We start from the raw sequence: 22,238 nt of genomic DNA, 5'->3' as shown, positions 1-22,238 counted from the left end.
GGCGAGTGAGTGAGCGAGTGAGTGAGCGGGCGAGTGAGCGGGCGAGTGAGTGAGTGAGTGAGCGAGTGAGTGAGCGGGCGAGTGAGCGGGCGAGTGAGCGGGCGAGTGAGTGAGCGGGCGAGTGAGTGAGCGGGCGAGTGAGTGAGCGAGTGAGTGAGTGGGCGAGTGAGTGAGCGGGCGAGTGAGCGGGCGAGTGAGTGAGTGAGTGAGCAAGTGAGTGAGCAGGCGAGTGAGCGGGCGAGTGAGCGGGCGAGTGAGTGAGTGAGTGAGTGAGCGAGCGGGCGAGTGAGTGAGCGGGCGAGTGAGTGAGTGAGCGGGTGAGTGAGCGAGTGAGTGAGCGGGCGAGTGAGCGGCCGAGTGGGCGAGCGGCCGAGTAAGCGGGCGAGTGAGCGGGCGAGTGAGCGGGCGAGTGAGCGGGCAAGTGAGAGGGCGGATGAGCGAGTGAGTGAGCGAGCATGCAAGTGAGCGAGCGAGTGAGTGAGCGAGCGAGTGAGTGAGCGGGTGAGTGAGTGGGTGAGTGAGCGAGCAAGTGAGCGAGCATGCGAGTGAGCAAGTGAGCGGGCGAGTGAGCGGCCGAGTGAGCGGGCGAGTGAGCGGCCGAGTGAGCGGCCGAGTGGGCGAGCGGCCGAGTGAGCGGCCGAGTGAGCGGGCGAGTGGGCGAGCGAGTGGGCGAGCGAGTGGGCGAGCATGCGAGTGGGCGAGCGACTGAGTGAGCGAGCGAGCGAGTGAGCGCTCTCACCCGCGCAGCAGCGTGGACAGGAGGTGAGGGCAGGAGCTGATGTACTCCACCGTGGGGGTGCGCGAGCCAATCTGTCGCCGCAGGATGTTGTTGAAGATCTGCGCCACGTCCTTCTTGCCCTGCGCTCGCACAAAGGCAAAGGTCCCCCGTGTAGCCTCCGCACGCCGCACGGGTGGGGGGGGGGAGGGGGGCAAGTGCCGCTCGTGGCGAGCAGCGGCGGCACGCGAGCGGGTGCGGTGGCCGGCACCACGCCCGCCCGTCCGCCTTTGTCTCTCCCTGGTGGCGACGTTCACCGCACGTCGCTCCCACGGGGACTTACTTGAGGCCGTGGCCGTGAGCGGGGATCGGACTCGGGGCGCCGGGTTAATGGTGCGGCGTGTTAAAACCTCGTTCCACATCACCCAGCCACTCAACTCACTCACCCAGCCACTCACCCAGCCACTCACTCACTCACTCAGCCACTCACTCACCTACCCAGCTACTCACTCACTCACCCAGCCACTCACTCACTCACCCAGCCACTCACTCACCCAGCCACTCACTCACCCAGCCACTCACCCAGCCACTCACTCACCTACCCAGCTACTCACTCACTCACTCAGCCACTCACTCACCTACCCAGCTACTCACTCACTCACCCAGCCACTCACTCACTCACTCACCCAGCCACTCACTCACCCAGCCACTCACTCACCCAGCCACTCACTCACCTACCCAGCCACTCACTCACCTACCCAGCTACTCACTCACCTACTCACTCACCCAGATACTCACCCAGCCACTCACTCACCCAGCCACTCACTCACTCACCCAGCCACTCACTCACTCACCCAGCCACTCACTCACCTACTCAGCCACTCACTCAGCCACTCAGCCACCCACCCACCCACCCAGCCACCCACCCACCCACCCAGTCACTCACCCACCCACCCAGCCACTCACCCACCCACCCACTCACCCAGCCACTCACCCACTAACCCACCCAGCCACTCACCCACCCAGCCACTCGCCCACCCAGCCACTCACCCACCCAGCTAGTCACCCAGCCACTCACCAACCCACCTCCACCCAGCCACTCACCAACCCACTCACCCACCCAGCCACTCACCCACCCACCCGCTCACCCGCTCACCCACCCACCCACCCACCCGCCCACCCACCTCGAAGTCAATACGCTGCAGGTTGGCCACGAGCGTGGTCAACAGACCGCTGGTGTGCAGCTCCTGGGCTAGGAGGGCGACGGCGTCGGCCTGCGGCTCCCTGTCGCCCGCCCCGCACAGCACCTCCTTCATGGCCGACAGGCTGCGGGACACCTCCTCCGAGGCCTGCCGGAGACAGCGGCCCTGCGCTTAGCCCCGCGCCGTAGCCACGGTCGCCACCGCAGCCAGGATCACCGCGCCGCCGTCACCACGATCACCGTGACTACCGCCACCGCCATCGCGACCACCGTGCAACCAAGATCACCATCGCGACCACCGTGCAACCAAGATCACCATCGCGACCACCGTGCAACCAAGATCACCATCGCGACCACCGTGCAACCAAGATCACCATCGCTACCACCGTGCACCACGATCACCATCGCTACCACCGTAACCACGATCACCATCGCGACCACCGTGCACCACGATCACCATCGCGACCACCGTGCACCACGATCACCATCGCTAGCACACGTGCAACCACGATCACCATCGCGACCACCGTGCACCACGATCACCATCGCTACCACCGTAACCACGATCACCATCGCTACCACCGTGCAACCAAGATCACCATCGCTACCACCGTGCACCACGATCACCATCGCGACCACCGTAACCACGATCACCATCGCTACCACCGTAACCACGATCACCATCGCTACCACCGTAACCACGATCACCATCGCTACCACCGTGCACCACGATCACCATCGCAACCACCGTGCACCACAATCACCACCACCACCACCAGAAGTGAGCGCCGACGCCGCTCCCGATTCCGCCACCGATCGTTGGGTTAGTTGTGCCGTGTGCCGTGACGCGGGTTAGGCCACCCGGTGACGATCCGGTGACGATTTCTGGTGGCCGCTTGTCGCCGTTTGTTCGCTTGTCCGTGAGAGCCCTCCACCACCCGACGGGCCCCCGTCGTGTCACCTGACCATGACCACGCCCCTCCCCCCCCCCCGCCCGGTGGGAGAGGGGGGGGCGGGGTTGTGACGTCACGACGCCCGCGTTGCCCGAGCCTCGTGCGTGGGGCGGGGTGTAGGGGGGTGTGGGGGGGTGTGGGGGGGGTGTAGGGGGGTGTGGGGGGGGGGTGTGGGGAGCGGTTCCCCGGGTTTCGTAGCGCGCTGTGATATTTCCACTACAAAGATCCCCCATGTAGCCTTCAACAGACTGTTGGGGCAAGTGCTGTTGGCAGCGAGTGGCAGCGCCTGTGAAGTGAGGCGCGGCCACGCGCGGGGGTGGGGTGGCCGACACCGCGCACGCCCGGCCGCCTTTGTCTCCCCCGTGTCGATGTTTACTACTACGCACCGCACCAGGTACTTATTTGAGGCCGAGCCGACCTAGGGGGAGGCCCCAGGACCGGTTCAGAGAATCGTCACCGGGGGTGGCGTTGGCCGTGAGCGGGAAATCGAACTCGGCCAGTCGGATTCGTAGCGCAGCGCGCTCACCGCTACACCACCGCTCCCCACACAACAACAACAACAACCGCCATTCGCCACTAAGTGGCGGTGACGTCACCACGACGCTTGTGCCAGGCTATGTGCACCCTGAGGCCACGTGAAGTGTCGAACGCCCGCTGGCAGGAGGTCACGGGGCAGACCCAGGTGCCACGGGTAGACTGACTGAGATGACTGGCTGATGCACCACCTGTGCCCCCTACTGTGCCAACCTGCTGCGCTTTAGCCACCCGGCGCTCCGCTCCTTGTTGTGAGCGTCGCTCCTCCGCCCTCCGTTGTTGTTGGAGGGCGACTACCTCCAACTGCCCAGTAGCGTCCTTCACGAGCCTCCTCCACAGAGGCCGATCTTGACACCGCTGGTACCAGTCATCGGCAAGTCCACTCAGCTCAACGTCCTCCTGTACCACATCACTCCATCTCTTCTCTAGCCCGTGCCGCGCCCGTTTAGCCCCCTCTATCCGGCCGATCAAAAGCTGTTTCGGCATGCGGTGGCTGGGCATGCGGGCTACATGACCCAGCCAACGCAGCCTTGCCTGCCAAAGGAGCTCACAGTTGAAATGTGTCCAGATTTTTCGAGAATTTGTGAGCTCCTCACACAATCCAGCCTGGTTAAACCCAGGATGGATCGTGGGCAGGCCAGCCTGTTTCTAACCGGCGAAGATGTTCCATTAGGAGGGTCCACGTTTCGCAAGCGTAGAGAAGGGAGGGAATGACTGTGGCCGAGAAGACCCGAAGCTTAGTGCGGAGCGACAGACCAGGTAGCTTCCACACAGCGTTACGCCGCCAATGAAAAGATATTGCCGCTCGACTGATTCGGAGTGAGACCTCTGCTGTTAAACCAGAGCTGGTCATGAGCACACTGCCCAGGTATGGGAAACTCTCCACTCTCTCCACAACTGCCTCATCACCAATTAGGAGTTGTGAGGGTGGAGTGTCCGATGGTACAAAATACCCAGGCAGGTGCTTAGTTTTGGTGGGGCTAATGGTAAGGCCCCACCTCTTAGTGGCACACTCCAGGTTCAGCAGCAGCATCTCCAACTCCTCCTCTGAGTGAACAGCAATCACCAGATCATCGGCATACATAACGTGGTTGAGCAATAGGGAGCCATTCCTTGACCACACCCCGGCATCGATCAGCCTCCCATTGTATCTGCACTAGATGGAGATTCGTCTAGTACACCCATGGAAGGCTTCTCGAACTACGTGGTCAAAAAAATGTTAAATAATGTGGGAGCCAGAGGATATCCCTGTCGCACCCCAAGGTGAACAGGGAATGGCCGACGACTCCCGGCCACGTAGTTTTACCCGGGCCCGCTCACCATCATGAAGGTCCTTAATGATCGTGGGCAGGGGGTCAGGGACTCCAAAAGCACGAAGAACAATCCAGAGCCCAGGCCTACTGATGGTATCATAGGCCCTGACCAGGTCAATAAAGCAGAGATGCAGGTCTTGTTGGAATTCCCTACACCTCTGTTGTAGCAGACGGACAGAAAATATGGCATCTGTGCAGGACCGCCCTTTCCTGAAACCGCATTGGGGCTCCGCACACTGAGGAGTGAGATGCCCCTGTAGTTGTTACAGTCTGTGCGGTCCACCTTCTGAAAGAGGGGGACCACCAGGGCATCCTTCCAATCCTGTGGAACCCGTCCAGTGGTCCAGACTGTTGTTATGATGTCATGTAGGGCAGTCTGTGCACAAACGCCACCCTCCCTCAGCATTTCGCTTGGGAGATCATCTCTGCCCGGTGCCTTTCCTGGTCTCAGACTCTGGATCGCCTTCAGTACTTCCTCAACAGATGGCACTTCAGGCAGCCACTCACCAGGGTCATCCCCACTTTGCTCAATAGTTTTCTGGGCTGAGGGATTTCCCCTCTCCCAACACCTCACAGAAATGTTCAGCAAATCTGCAAACCTGTTCCTGGGGGTCGAAGATCGAATCACCTGTGTTTCCCCTAAGAATGGTGATAGGTGTTTGAACATTAGCTCTGTGAGGAACACTCCATCTCGTCAGCAACCCGCAACTACCACTTATCACTGTAGCACTGCCCGGCTCTCCGAACCTCCGAGCGAAGGCTGCAGTAAGCCTCCTCATTCTCCGACGTGGGATTCTGTAGCCGATGACAGTGGGCCTGTCGCTTTTTCTCAGCCAGCCGGAACACCTCCTCTGTCAGCCAGGGTCTCTGGGGAGGTCTGGACCGCGTACCCAAAGCAGCCATTTTAGCTGCATGAGCCACAGTCCTAAACCTCGCCCATTTACCCTCGACATCAGGAGGCGGGGGGACGATGCCAACCCCAGCTGCAAGCGATGTTGAAATTTTAGCTTGCAACTTTCATCAGCTAGCTGAGACCAGGCCACTATGGGTTTGAATGGGGTCCTTGATGAACACCCACCACCGGAGTGGAAGAATGGCACGCGCATCTTACAGATGACAAGCCGATGGTCAGTGGGCAGATCAGCCCCATGGTAGGTCCTGGTGTCAAGGACACGGGCCCGCATCCGCTGTTCCGTCACTATGTAGTCCAGCAGATGTTCTTGCTTGGACCCGGCATGCATCCATGATGTTGTGTGGATGCGCCGATGCCAGTTAGCGTGTTGGTCATTACAAGCCCATGGGCTGCATAAAAGTCTAGCAGCCTCCTACCGTTGTTATTGAGCTGATCTGGCCCATGCCCTCCAATCACTCCAGACCAGGTGCCAGCATCATGACCAACTCGGTCATTGAAGTCACCCAACAAGATGACTCTATCCCGAGGGACGACTTTAGCTAGCACCTGTGACAGAAGGTTATAGAAGGCATCTGACTCATCAGACTTGCCTGCATCCCTCCACTAAAGTTCATCTTCGGTGGGAACGTATGCAACCACAACCATTCCTCATCTCCCGTTGACTGGGAGGCGAGCCCACAGTCGCCTGGGGCTTACAGCTTCCCACACCTCACTGCCACGCTCCCACGCCCACTTCATTATTTTGTTCAGAATAGCCACTCCCTGTTGTTTGGTAGTCTCCTGCCCCTAAGTAGAGGTCTGTCCACCCCTCATGGTGGCAGGAGCCAGAGCCGGTCCACCGGACCTTCCAGGCGGTACCGGTCCAGCTCCCGACAGAGGAGCTGGCAGCCTCTCCTCCGCAGCGAGCGTTCGAACATTCCACGTGGCCACCCGCAGTGGCTTTTTTGTTGTTTCTGGAGGAACCCCGAGGGTCAATATTCAGTCTCCTCGCTCCGCCAAATGGGGTTTGGCCAAGCTTCGTCCGATATCTAATTCATGGTTTAGTGGTAATTCATCGAGGGGGGAGGTGTTACCAGCCCCTCGCGCCCGCCCAGAAGCACACTGACACACACACAGACAGACACACACCGACACACACACAGACACGGCACGCGGGGAATTTGTCATTAACCGAGGCGGCCGAGGCTCCGCTGCTGCCCCCGCCGACGCCGCTGAACGCCCTGAGCTCCGCCGAGTCCTTGCCGGGCTTCAGCGACGGCCTCTTGGCCCACAGCCTCCTGCTGCTGTGCTGCTCTGGAGGGTGGCTCTCGCTCCTCAGGTTCGGAATCGAGTGTCTGAAGAAACGATTCGCGGAGTGATGCTGCTGCTGCTGCTGCTGCTCCTTCTCCTGCTTCTGCTGCTGCTGCTGCTGCTCCTGCTTCTGCTGCTGCTGCTGCTCCTGCTGATCCTCTTTGTAATGCTGCTGGAGATGCTGCTGATGATGCTGCTGCTGGAGATGCTGCTGAAGATGCTGCTGATGATGATGATGATGCTGCTGCTGTTGTTTGTGAGCGGCAGCTTGGCTGCTAAAGAGCGCTGGCGAGCTGTAGGAGTGCGGGAGACCGGCGGGAGCCGGCTGCCGGGACAAGGAGGAGGAGGTTTTGGCGGAGAACGAGTCGGGAGATTTGGGAGAGGGACGTTACGGGGGGGGGGGGGGCAAAGGTCCGGGTAGTCTGCTCCTGCCATCGATGGTGGTGGTGGTGATTGTGCCACGGTGGCGAGATGTTAACGACCTCACCTGGTGCCGCGGAGAGGTCGTGCGTGTGAGATCCCGACCCCTGACGATGCACGTATTGGGCGAGATGTTAACGACCTTACCTGGTATACAGGAGGTCCTGCATTCGACCCCGACCCGGACGCCTGCTGCTACCTATTGGGAGTTTGCGTGTCTCTCTCTCTCTCTTTCTCTGTCCCCGTGGTGACGTGGATTTTTCTCCGGGTCCTCCGGTTTTTCCCTCCGCGTTTGAAATCGACGTCGCCACGCGTTTATAGAGGATTTGGCTGCTGTGGGTCTCTGTGGGTCTCTATGGTTCTCTGGGTTTCTATGGGTCTCTATGAGTCTCTAAGTCTCTGTGGGTCTCTATGGTTCTATGTGAGTCTCTGGATCTCTATGGGTGTCTGTGGGTATCTATGGGTCTCTGGGTTTCTATGGGTCTCTATGAGTCTCTAAGTCTCAGTGGGTCTCTATGGTTCTATGTGAGTCTCTGGATCTCGATGGGTCTCTGTGGGTATCTATGGGTCTCTGGGTTTCTATGGGTCTCTATGAGTCTCTGGGTCTCTATGGGTCTCTGTGGGTCTCTGTGGGTCTCTATGAGTCTCTGTGGGTCTCTATGGGTCTCTATGGGTCTCTATGGGTCTCTGTGGGTCTCTATGGAGCTATACGAGTCTCTGGATTTCTATGGGTCTCTGTGGGTCTCTGTGAATCTCTGGATCTCCATGGATCTCCGTGGGTCTCTGTGGGTCGCTGTGGGTCTCTGTGGGTCTCTATGGGTCTCTATGGGTCTCTGTGGGTCTCTATGAGTCTCTGTGGGTCTCTATGGGTCTCTGTGGGTCTCTATGGGTCTCTATGGGTCTCTGTGGGTCTCTATGGAGCTATACGAGTCTCTGGATTTCTATGGGTCTCTGTGGGTCTCTGTGAATCTCTGGATCTCCATGGATCTCCGTGGGTCTCTGTGGGTCTCTGTGGGTCTCTATGGGTCTCTGTGGGTCTCTATGGGTCTCTGTGGGTCTCTATGGGTCTCTGTGGGTCTCTATGGGTCTCTGTGGGTCTCTATGGGTCTCTGTGGGTCTCTATGGGTCTCTGTGGGTCTCTATGGGTCTCTGTGGGTCTCTATGGGTCTCTGTGGGTCTCTATGGGTCTCTATGGGTCTCTATGGGTCTCTGTGGGTCTCTATGGGTCTCTATGGGTCTCTGTGGGTCTCTATGGGTCTCTGTGGGTCTCTATGGGTCTCTGTGGGTCTCTATGATTCTATATGAGTGTTTGGATCTCTGTGGGTCTAGTGTATAGTGTAGTGTACAGTGTAGTGTACAGTGTAGTGTGCGGTGTAGTGTACAATGTAGTGTATAGTGTACAGTGTAGTGTATAGTGTAGTGTATAGTGTAGCGTGTAGTGTATAGTGGTGTAGTATATAGTGTAGTGTGTAGTATATAGTGTATAGTGTAGTGTATAGAGTAGTGTGTAGTGTATAGTGTAGTGTATAGTGTAGTGTATAGAGTAGTGTGTAGTGTATTGTGTAGTGTATAGTGTAGTGTATTGTGCAGTAAACAGTGTACTACCTCAGCCCACCGGTGTGTTGGCAGAGCAAATCGCTGCTAATCACATCCAGCATCATCGGGCAATTTTTCCCGATTCATAACATTGGTCGCGAAAGCCAACGTGTTAAACCGATCATCATCATCATCATCATTATGATGCACCGTCAGGATTATGAGAGTTTCTCGCAGACCCGGACTCCAAAAGGGGTCCTCTGCTGCTCCTGCTGCTGCTGCTGTGCGGTGTTTGTGTGTTTGGCGTTTGGGGGGGGCGTTGGTTTTTGGCCGACACCAGTTCCACAGGATGTGTGGGTTTAGCTACGGCGGGAGGCAAACGCAACGCAGAAGGGCGGGAGAGGGGCTCGCGTGGAAACCGCAGACTCGCTCACTCTCGCTCGCACACTCGCACACTAACGCACACTTACAACACTACCACACACTTACAACACTACCACACACACACACTTACACTACCACATACACACTTACGCTACCACATACACACTTACACTACCACATACACACTTACACTACCACATACACACTTACACTACCACATACACACTTACACTACCACATACACTCACACGCTTACACTAACGCACACTTACACTCGCACACTAACGCACACTTACAACACTACCACACATTTACAACACTACCACACACACATTTACACTACCACATACACTCACACACTTACACTCACTCACACACACACACACTTATACAACCACACACACACACTAACACACTCTTACACTACCACATACACTCACACATTTACACTCACTCACACACTTACACTCACACACTTACACACTTACACTCACACACACACACACACTAACACACTCTTACACTACCATACACTCACACACACTTACACTAACAAACACACACTCTCGCTCGCACACTCGCACACTTACAACACTACCACACACTTACAACACTACCACACACACACACTTACACTACCACACACACACTTACACTACCACATACACTCACACACTTACACTCACTCACACACACACACACTTATACAACCACACACACACACTAACACACTCTTACACTACCACATACACTCACACATTTACACTCACTCACACACTTACACTCACACACTTACACACTTACACTCACACACACACACTAACACACTCTTACACTACCATACACTCACACACACTTACACTAACAAACACACACTCTCGCTCGCTCACACTCTTACACTACCACATACACTCACACACTTACACACTCACACACTAACAGACTCTCACTCACACTCACTAACACACACGCACACACACACTAACACGCACACACACACTAACACACTCTCACTCTCATTCACACACACTAACACACTCTCACTCACTCTCATTCACACAACTAACACACACTTACACACACACACAATCGCTCACACACTCTTACACTACCACACACACTCACACACTACCACACACACTCTCACTCACACACTTACACACACACTCTCACTCACACACTTACACACACACTAACACACTCTTACACACACACACTCTCGCTCACACACTCTTACACTACCACACACACATACACACTACCACACACACACTCACACACTCACACACTACCACACACACTTACACACTTACACACTCACACACTCTTACACTCACACACACACACTCTTACACTCACACACACACTCTCACTCACACACACAAACACTCTCACTCACACACACACATACACTAACACACTAACACGGACACACACACACTAACACACACACACTCACACTAACACACACACACTAACACACACACACTAACACACACTAACACACACTAACACACACTAACACACACACACTCTCACTAACTCACTCTGTATAAGAGGGGGGATAATGTACAAACTGCAGACTCACTCTATGACGACGATGATGATGACGGTGACGACGACGACGATGACGACGGTGATGACGACGGTGATGACGACGATGATGTCGACGGTGATGACGACGGTGATGACGACGGTGATGACGACGACGATGACGACGACGATGATGACGACGATGATGATGACGACGATGATGACGACGACGCCACCGAGGGTGAGGAGCAGGGTGAGGGTGAGGAGCAGGGTGAGCGGCAGGGTGAGGAGCAGGGTGAGGAGCAGGGTGGCAGGGTGAGTGTGAGCGGCAGGGTGAGCGGCAGGGTGGCAGGGTGAGGGTGAGGAGCAGGGTGAGGGTGAGGAGCAGGGTGGCTCACCTTCTCCGTCCTCTTGTCCTGCTCCTGCTGCTGCTGAGCCGTCTCGAGCAGGGCGAGGTTCTCCCGCAGTGTGCGCACAATGTCCACGGGGGACTTGTGGGACTTGGAAAACGAGAACAGCATTGCTGCCCACACGCTCGCTCGCTCGCTCAACCACCCACTCGCTCACCCACCCACTCACTCACTCACACGCTCACCCGCTCGCTCGCCCGCCCGCTCGCTCGCTCACTCAACCACCCACTCACTCACTCACTCACCCACCCACTCACCCACCCACTCACTCACACGCTCACACGCTCACTCGCTCGCTCACTCACTCACTCAACCACCCACCCACCGACCCACTCACCCACGCACCCACCCACTCACTCACCCACCCACTCACTCACCCGCTCGCTCGCTCGCCCGCCCGCTCACTCACTCACACACTCACCCACTCACTCACACGCTCACCCGCTCACTCGCTCACTCACTCAACCACCCACCGACCCACTCACCCACCCACCCACTCACTCACTCACCCACTCACTCACTCACCCACTCACTCACACGCTCACACGCTCACCCACCCACCCACTCACCAACTCACCCACCCACCCACTCACTCACCCACCCACCGTCTCACTCGCTCGCTGATTCACTCACTCCCCCACGCGTTACTCCGTCTCTCTCTCCCTCTCTCAGTTGGTTGCCGGGGTCGGTTGCCGGGGTCGGTTGCCGGGGTCGGTTGCCGGGGTCGGTTGCCGGGGTCGGTTGCCGGGGTCGGTTGCCGGGGTCGGTTGCCGGGGTCGGTTGCCGGGGTCGGTTGCCGGGGTTTGGTTGCCGGGGTCGGTTGCCGGGGTCGGTTGCTGGGGTCGGTTGCCGGGGTTTGGTTGCCGGGGTCGGTTGCCGGGGTCGGTTGCCGGGGTCGGTTGCCGGGGTCGGTTGCCGGGGTCGGTTGCCGGGGTTTGGTTGCCGGGGTCGGTTGCCGGGGTCGGTTGCCGGGGTCGATTGCCGGGGTCGGTTGCCGGGGTTTGGTTGCCGGGGTCGGTTGCCGGGGTCGGTTGCCGGGGTCGGTTGCCGGGGTTTGGTTGCCGGGGTTGGGTTGCCGGGGTTGGTTGCCGGGGTCGGTTGCCGGGGTCGGTTGCCGGGGTCGGTTGCCGGGGTCGGTTGCCGGGGTCGGTTGCCGGGGTCGGTTTCCGGGGTTTGGTTGCCGGGGTTGGTTGCCGGGGTTGGTTGCCGAGGTTGGTTGCCGGGGTTGGTTGCCGGGGTTGGTTGCTGGGGTCGGTTGCCGGGGTCGGTTGCCGGGGTCGTTTGCCGGGGTTGGTTGCCGGGGATGGTTGCCGGGGTTGGTTGCTACGTGTTGGTTGTTAGGTTGGTTGCTGCGGTTGGTTGCTGGGGTTGGTTGCTATGGTTGGTTGCTAGGTTGGTTGCTATGGCTGGTTGCTGCGGTTGGCGGCGCCTGTCCACACCTGCGGAACAACAACCACAACCACATTAACAACCATAACAACAAAAACCACAACAACCACATTCACAACCACCACATTAATAACCACAACAACAAAAAGCACAACAACAACCACAACAACAGCCACAACAACAACCGCCATTCGCCACTAAGTGGCGGTGACGTCACCACGACGCTTGTGCCAGGCCACGTGCACCTTGAGGCCACGTGAAGTGTCGAACGCCCGCTGGCAGGAGGTCACGGGGCAGACCCAGGTGCCACGGGTCGACTGACTGAGATGACTGGCTGATGCACCACCTGTGCCCCCTACTGTGCCAACCTGCTGTGCTTTAACCACCCGGCGCTCCGCTCATTGTTGTGAGCGTCGCTCCTCCGCCCTCCGTTGTTGTTGGAGGTCGACTGCCTCCAACTGCCCAGTAGCGTCCTTCACGAGCCTCCTCCACAGAGGCCGATCTTGACACCGCTGGTACCGGTCATCGGCAAGTCCACTCAGCTCCACGTCCTCCTGTACCACATCACTCCATCTCTTCTCTAGCCCGTGCCGCGCCCGTTTAGCCCCCTCGATCCGGCCGAACAAAAGCTGTTTCGGCATGCGGTGGCTGGGCATGCAGGCTACATGACCCAGCCAACGCAGCCTTGCCTGCCGGAGGAGCTCACCGATGGGACGTTGCCCAGATCTTTCAAGGATGTGTGAGCTCCTCACACAATCCAGTCTGGTTAAACCCAGGATGGATCGTAGGCAGGCCAGCCTAAATGTTTCTAACCGGCGAATATGTTCCATTAGGGGGGTCCACGTTTCGCAAGCGTAGAGAAGGGAGGGAATGACCGTGCCCGAGAAGACCTGAAGCTTAGTGCGGAGCAACAGACCAGGTAGCTTCCACACAGCGTTACGCAACCGATGAAAAGATATTGCCGCTCGATTGATTCGGAGTGAGACTTCTGTTGTTAAACTGGAGCCGGTCATAAGCACACTGCCCAGGTATGGGAAACTCTCCACTCTCTCCACAACTGCCCCATTACCGATTGGGAGTTGTGGGGGTGGAGTGTCCGATGGTACAAAATACCCAGGCAGATGCTTAGTTTTGGTGGGGCTTATGGTAAGGCCCCATCTCTTAGTGGCACACTCCAGTTTCAGCAGCAGCGTCTACAACTCCTCCTCTGAATGAGCAGCTATTACCAAATCATCGGCATACATAACGTGGTTGAGCAATAGGGAGCCATCCCTTGACCGCACCCGGACATCGATCAGCCTCCCATAATATCTGTACCATATGGAGATTCCCCCGGTACAGCTATTGAAGGCTTCACGAACTACGTGGTCAAAATAGATGTTAAATAATGTGGGAGCCAGAGGACATCCCTGTCGCACCCCAAGGTATACAGGGAATGGCTCTGACTCCCGGCCACCTGGTTTTACCTGGGCCCGCTCACCATCATGAAGGTCCTTAATGATCGTGAGCAGAGGGTCAGGTACTCCAAAAGCACGAAGAACACACACACCTACACACACCTACACATACACCTGCATACAACAACAACCGCCATTCGCCACTAAGTAGCGGTGACGTCACCACGACGCTTGTGCCAGGACATGTGCACCTTGAGGCCACGTGGAGTGTCGAACGCCTGCTGGCAGGAGGTCACGGGGCAGACCCAGGTGCCATGGGTCGACTGACTGAGATGACTGGCTGATGCACCACCTGTGCCCCTTACTGTGCCAACCTGCTGTGCTTTAGCCACCCGGCGCTCCGCTTGTTGTTGTGAGCGTCGCTCCTCCACCCTCTGTTGTTGTTGGAGGGCGACTACTTCCAACTACCCAGTAGCGTCCTTCACGAGCCTCCTCCACAGAGGCCGATCTTGACACCGCTGGTACCAGTCATCGGCAAGTCCACTCAGCTCCACGTCCTCCTGTACCACATCACTCCATCACTTCTCTAGCCCGTGCCGCGCCCGCTTAGCCCCCTCGGTCCGGCCGAACAAAAGCTGTTTCGGCATGCGGTGGCTGGGCATGCGTGCTACATGACCCAGCCATCGCAGCCTTGCCCGCCGGAGGAGCTCACCGATGGGACCTTGCCCAAATCTTTCAAGGATTTGTGAGCTGCTCACACAATCCAGTCTGGTTAAACCCAGGATGGATCGTAGGCAGGCCAGCCTAAATGTTTCTAACCGGCGAAGATGTTCCATTAGGGGGGTCCATGTTTCGCAAGCCTAGAGAAGGGAGCGAATGACCGTGGCCGAGAAGACCTGAAGCTTAGTGCTGAGCAACAGACCAGGTAGCTTCCACACAGCGTTACGCAACCGATGAAAAGACATTGCCGCTCGACTGTTTCGGAGTGAGACCTCTGCTGTTAAACTGGAGCCGATCATAAGCACACTTCCCAGGTATGGGAAACTCTCCACTCTCTCCACAAGTGTCCCATCACCGATTGGGTGTTGTGGGGGTGGAGTGTCCGATGGTACAAAATACCCAGGCAGGTGCTTAGTTTAGGTGGGGCTGATGGTAAGGCCCCATCTCTTAGTGGCACGCTCCAGTCTCAGCAGCAGCATCTCCAACTCCTCCTCTGAATGAGCAGCTATTACCAAATCATCAGCATACATAACGTGGTTGAGCAATAGGGAGCCATCCCTTGACCGCACCCAGGCATCGATCAGCCTCCCATTATATCTGTACCATATGGAGATTCCCCCGGTACAGCTATTGAAGGCTTCACGAACTACGTGGTCGAAATAGATGTTAAATAATGTGGGAGCCAGAGGACATCCCTGGCGCACCCCAAGGTGTACAGGGAAATGCTTGGACTCCCAGCCACGTAGTATTACCCGGGCCCGCTCACCATCATGAAGGTGCTTAATGATCGTCAGCAGAGGGTCAGGTACTCCAAAAGCATGAAGAACAACCCAGAGCCCAGGCCTATTGATGGTATCATAGGCCTTGACCAGGTCAATAAAGCAGATATTGCTGGAATTCCCTACACCTCTGCTGTAGCAGACGGACAGAAAACATGGCATCTGTGCAGGACCGCCCTTTTCTACACACTCACCTACACACACACTCACCTACATACACACACACACTCACCTACACACACACACACACAGACCTACACACCTACAAACTTACCTACATACACACACACTCACCTACACACACCTACACACACACACCTACACACACACGGACGCGCAAACTCTACTTATTAACCTTCACGCCAGTGTTAATATAGTCAGCGAGTTGTCTGTGGGTCTCTGTGTGAGTCTGTGGGTCTCTGTGTGAGTCTGTGGGTCTCTGTGCGAGTCTGTGGGTCACTGTGTGAGTCTGTGGGTCTCTGTGTGAGTCTGTGGGTCTCTGTGCGAGTCTGTGGGTCTGTGTGAGTCTGTGGGTCTCTGTGCGAGTCTGTGGGTCTCTGTGCGAGTCTGTGGGTCTCTGTGCGCGTCTGTGGGTCTCTGTGCGAGTCTGTGGGTCTCTGTGCGAGTCTGTGGGTCTCTGCGTGAGTCTGTGGGTCACTGTGCGAGTCTGTGGGTCTCTGTGCGAGTCTGTGGGTCTCTGTGTGATGAGTCTGTGGGTCTCTGTGTGATGAGTCTGTGAGTCTCTGTGTGAGTCTGTGGGTCTCTGTGTGAGTCTGTGGGTCTCTGTGTGAGTCTGTGGGTCTCTGTGCGAGTCTGTGGGTCTCTGTGTGAGTCTGTGGGTCTCTGTGCGAGTCTGTGGGTCTCTGTGTGAATCTATGGGTCTGTGTGAAGCTACGGGTCTCTGTGCGAGTCTGTGGGTCTCTGTATGAGTCTGTGGGTCTCTGTGTGAATCTATGGGTCTCTGTGTGAAGCTACGGGTCTCTGTGTGAGTCTATGGGTCTCTGTGTGAGTCTGTGGGTCTCTGTGTGAGTCTGTGGGTCTCTGTGTGAGTCTGTGGGTCTCTGTGTGAATCTGTGGGTCTCTGTGTGAGTCTGTGGGTCTCTGTGTGAGTCTGTGGGTCTCTGTGTGATGAGTCTATGGGTCTCTGTGTGATGGGTCTATGTGGTGAGTCTATGGGTCTCTGTGTGATGGGTCTATGGGTTTGTGATGAGTCTATGGGTCTCTGTGTGATGTGTCTATGGGTCTGTGTGGTGAGTCTATGGGTCTCTGTGTGATGGGTCTATGGGTCTGTGTGACGAGTCTATGGGTCTCTGTGTGATGAGTCGGTGGATCTGTGTGGTGAGTCTATGGGTCTCTGTGTGGTGAGTCTATGGGTCTCTGGGTAATGAGTCTATGGGTCTCTGTGTGATGTGTCTATGGGTCTGTGTGTTGAGTCTATGGGTCTGTGTGAGCCTATGAATCTCTGTGTGAGTCTATGGGCACTGTTAATCTACGACACCACAGCGCGCTAACCACCACTCTACCACTCCCCACACAAAGACAAAGATCCCCCATATAGCCATAACAGACCTTGGGGGAAAGAGCTGCTAACAAGCACCTATGGAAGCAAGGGCATGATTGGGCAGCGTCTTTGAGAAAGAACACCACGACTCACATAAAGAGATGGACTAACATTGCCCATAGACTAACACTACCCATACACAGTACTAACATTGCCCATAGACTAACACTACCCATACACAGCACTAACATTGCCCATAGACTAACACTACCCATACACAGTACTAACATCGCCCATAGACTAACACTACCCATACATAGTAATAACATTGCCCATAGACTAACACTACCCATACACAGCACTAACATTGCCCATAGACTAACACTACCCATACACAGCACTAACATTGCCCATAGACTAACACTACCCATACACAGCACTAACATTGCCCATAGACTAACACTACCCATACACGGTACTAACATTGCCCATAGACTAACACTGACCATACACAGTACTAACATCGCCCATAGACTAACACTACCCATACACAGTACTAACATCGCCCATAGACTAACACTACCCATAAACAGTACTAACATTGCCCAGAGACTAACACTACCCATACACAGTACTAACATTGCCGATAGACTAACACTACCCATACACAGTACTAACATCGCCCATAGACTAACACTACCCATACACAGTACTAACATTGTCCATAGACTAACATTGCCCATAGACTAACACTGACCATACACAGTACTAACATCGCCCATAGACTAACACTACCCATACACAGTACTAACATCGCCCATAGACTAACACTACCCATAAACAGTACTAACATTGCCCAGAGACTAACACTACCCATACACAGTACTAACATTGCCGATAGACTAACACTACCCATACACAGTACTAACATCGCCCATAGACTAACACTACCCATACACAGTACTAACATTGTCCATAGACTAACATTGCCCATAGACTAACACTGCCCATAGACTAACACTGCCCATAGACTAACATTGCCCATAGACTAACACTCCCCACAGACTAACACTGCCCACAGACTAACACTGCACCATAGACTAACACTACCCATAGACTAACACTGCCCATAGACTAACACTGCCCATAGACTAACACTACCCATAGACTAACACTGCCCATAGACTAACACTGCCCATAGACTACCACTGCCCACAGACTAACACTGCCCACAGACTAACACTACCCATAGACTAACACTGCCCATAGACTAACACTGCACATAGACTAACACTGCCCATAGACTAACACTGCCCATACACTAACACAGCCCATACACTAACACTGCACCATAAACTAACACTGCCCATAGACTAACACTGCCCCATAGATTAACACTGCACCATAGACTAACATTGCACCATAGACTAACACTGCCCATAGACTAACACTCCCCATACACTAACACTGCCCATACACTAACACTGCCCATACACTAACACTGCCCATACACTAACACTGCCCACAGACTAACACTGCCCATAGACTAACACTGCCCATACACTAACACAGCCCATACACTAACACTGCACCATAGACTAACACTGCCCATAGACTAACACTACCCATAGACTAACACTGCCCATAGACTAACACTGCCCATAGACTAACACTACCCATAGACTAACACTGCCCATAGACTAACACTGCCCATAGACTACCACTGCCCACAGACTAACACTGCCCACAGACTAACACTACCCATAGACTAACACTGCCCATAGACTAACACTGCACATAGACTAACACTGCCCATAGACTAACACTGCCCATACACTAACACAGCCCATACACTAACACTGCACCATAGACTAACACTGCCCATAGACTAACACTGCCCCATAGATTAACACTGCACCATAGACTAACATTGCACCATAGACTAACACTGCCCATAGACTAACACTCCCCATACACTAACACTGCCCATACACTAACACTGCCCATACACTAACACTGCCCATACACTAACACTGCCCATACACTAACACTGCCCATACACTAACACTGCCCATAGACTAACACTACCCATAGACTAACACTGCACCATAGACTAACACTCCCCATAGACTAACACTGCCCACAGACTAACACTGCCCATAGACTAACACTGCCCATAGACTAACACTGCCCATAGACTAACACTGCCCATAGACTAACACTGCCCATAGATTAACACTGCACCATAGACTAACATTGCACCATAGACTAACACTGCCCATAGACTAACACTGCCCCATACACTAACTCTACCCCATAGACTAACACTCCCCACAGACTAACACTCCCCACAGACGTGGCCCATCACTTCTCTTTCTCCGCCGCAGAAACCCTCATCATCCACGCCTTCATCACCTCCGGACATCGATGACTGCAACGGCATCCTGTACGGCACCTCAACCAAAACATTAAAGTAAACTCCGGCACGTCCGGAACTCCGCCGCTACGTCCGCTCACTCACACCCGCACCGGTGACCACATTAGCCCGGTCCTCCAGAACCTCCGTTGGCTCCCCGGTAAGCCACAACCAATTCAATTAAAAATCCTCCTGCTCCTCCTGCTCATCCTCCTCACACGTAAAGCCCTTCGTGACCAGGCCCCTTCCGACCTCACCGACCCGCTCCACCGCCACAAACCCATCCCGTAGCCTTCGCTCATCAGACGCCAACAAGTTTAACACGTAGGCTTTCGCGGCCAATATTAATCACGATAAAGTTGTTTTGGGTTAGATCGCCGCGTTATTTACAAATGTGTCGTAACCCTCCCCACCACCCGACACGGCCAACCTCCTGACTCCCACCTCTCAGGACCAAGCGTCAGAACCTGGGGCGACGGAACTTTCTCTACGGCTGCCCCCCCTAGCTTTGGGAACTCTCTCACCAAAACAAAATCCGTGACTGCACCGACCTTCCAGCGTTCAAAAAAAAATCATTGACTAAAAACTCACCCTTTTTAAAAAAAAAAAATTGGTTTTAATGTTTAGCCAAGTTTTGATGTTGCTTTAAGCGGTTTTTTACCGTCTGATGTTGTTTTTGCCGCTTTTATGATTTTATGTAAAGTGTCTTTGAGTATTCAGAAAAGCGCTCACGAATAAAATGCATTATTATTTTATTAACACTGCCCACAGACTAACATTGCACCATAGACTAACACTCCCCATACACTAACATTGCACCATAGACTAACATTGCCCACAGACTCAACACTGCCCACAGACTAACATTGCACCATAGACTAACACAGCCCTTAGACTAAAACTGCCCACAGACCAACACTGCCCATGAACTAACACTGCCCATAGACTAACACTGCACCATAGACTAACACTGCCCATAGACTAACACTGACCATAGACTAACACTGCCCATAGACTAACATTGCCCACAGACTAACACTGCACATGAACTAACACTGCCCATAGACTAACATTGCCCACAGACTAACACTGCCCATAGACTAACACTGCCCATAGACTAACACTGCATATGAACTAACACTGCCCATAGACTAACACTATCCATAGACTTAACACTGCCAATGAACTAACACTACACATGAACTAACACTGCCCATAGACTAACACTGCCCATAGATTAACACTGCCAATGAACTAACACTACACATGAACTAACATTGCCCATAGACTACCACTGCACATGAACTAACACTGCACATGAACTAACACTACACATGAACTAACACTGCCCATGAACTAACACTGCACATGAACTACCACTACACATGAACTAACACTGCACATGAACTAACACTACACATGAACTAACACTACACATGAACTACCACTGCACATGAAGTACCAAGACACATGAACTAACACTACACATGAACTAACACTACACATGAACTAACACTGCGCATGAACTACCACTACACATGAACACTGCACATGAACTACCGCTACACATGAACTACCGCTACACATGAACTACCACTACACATAGACTAACACTGCACATGAACTACCACTACACATGAACTACCACTGCACATGAACTACCACTACACATGAACTAACACTACACATGAACTACCACTACACATGAACTACCACTACACATGAACTAACACTGCCCATAGACTACCACTGCACACAGACTAACACTACACATGAACTACCACTACACGTGAACTACCACTACACATGAACTACCACTGCACATGAACTACCACTACAAATGAACTACCACTGCACATGAACTACCACTGCACATGAACTACCACTACACATGAACTAACACTACACATGAACTAACACTGCCCATAGACTAACACTACACATGAACTACCACTACACATGAACTAACACTGCACATGAACTACCACTACACATGAACTACCACTACACATGAACTACCACTACACATGAACTAACACTACACATGAACTACCACTACACATGAACTAACACTGCCCATAGACTACCACTGCACACAGACTAACACTGCACATGAACTACCACTACACATGAACTACCACTACACATGAACTAACACTACACATGAACTACCACTACACATGAACTAACACTGCCCATAGACTACCACTGCACACAGACTAACACTGCACATGAACTAACACTGCCCATAGACTACCACTGCACACAGACTAACACTACACATGAACTAACACTACACATGAACTACCACTACACATGAACTAACACTATACATGAAATACCACTACACATGAACTACCACTACACATGAACTAACACTACACATGAACTACCACTACACATGAACTAACACTGCCCATAGACTAACACTACACATGAACTACCACTACACATGAACTACCACTACACATGAACTACCACTACACATGAACTACCACTACACATGAACTACCACTACACATGAACTAACACTGCCCATAGACTACCACTGCACACAGACTAACACTACACATGAACTACCACTACACATGAACTAACACTGCCCATAGACTAACACTACACATGAACTAACACTACACATGAACTAACACTACACATGAACTACCACTACACATGAACTACCACTACAAATGAACTACCACTGCACATGAACTACCACTACACATGAACTAACACTACACATGAACTACCACTACACATGAACTACCACTACACATGAACTACCACTACACATGAACTACCACTGCACATGAACTACCACTACACATGAACTA

General features: G+C 54.0%; 1 protein-coding gene across 3 annotated transcripts in view; it reads right to left on the bottom strand.

Moving 5' to 3' along the window:
- LOC116957171 (calcium-binding protein 39-like) overlaps positions 1 to 22,238 on the bottom strand; it is a 67,930-nt gene that overhangs the window by 40,739 nt on the left and 4,953 nt on the right. For 2 of the 3 annotated variants that reach the window (XM_076055227.1, XM_032979165.2), the window contains exons 2-5: positions 11,191 to 12,641; positions 6,801 to 7,244; positions 1,900 to 2,064; positions 740 to 858 (exon numbers count right to left, since the gene is read on the bottom strand). In XM_076055227.1, coding sequence (XP_075911342.1) covers positions 740 to 858; positions 1,900 to 2,064; positions 6,801 to 7,244; positions 11,191 to 11,313 — 851 coding nt within the window. In that variant the 5' untranslated portion in view covers positions 11,314 to 12,641. Of the gene's footprint in view, positions 1 to 739; positions 859 to 1,899; positions 2,065 to 6,800; positions 7,245 to 11,190; positions 12,642 to 22,238 lie in introns of those variants that run through there. The other variant, XM_032979166.2, reaches the window with a different exon arrangement.

Source organism: Petromyzon marinus, chromosome 70 (assembly GCF_048934315.1).
Source record: "Petromyzon marinus isolate PM22_M1 ecotype Great Lakes invasive population chromosome 70, UKy_Petmar_22M1.pri1.0, whole genome shotgun sequence".
In the NCBI taxonomy this organism is placed as follows: domain Eukaryota; kingdom Metazoa; phylum Chordata; class Hyperoartia; order Petromyzontiformes; family Petromyzontidae; genus Petromyzon; species Petromyzon marinus.
The sequence above is the reverse complement of the archived record's forward strand: the minus strand, read 5'-3'. Positions and strand labels throughout refer to the sequence as shown.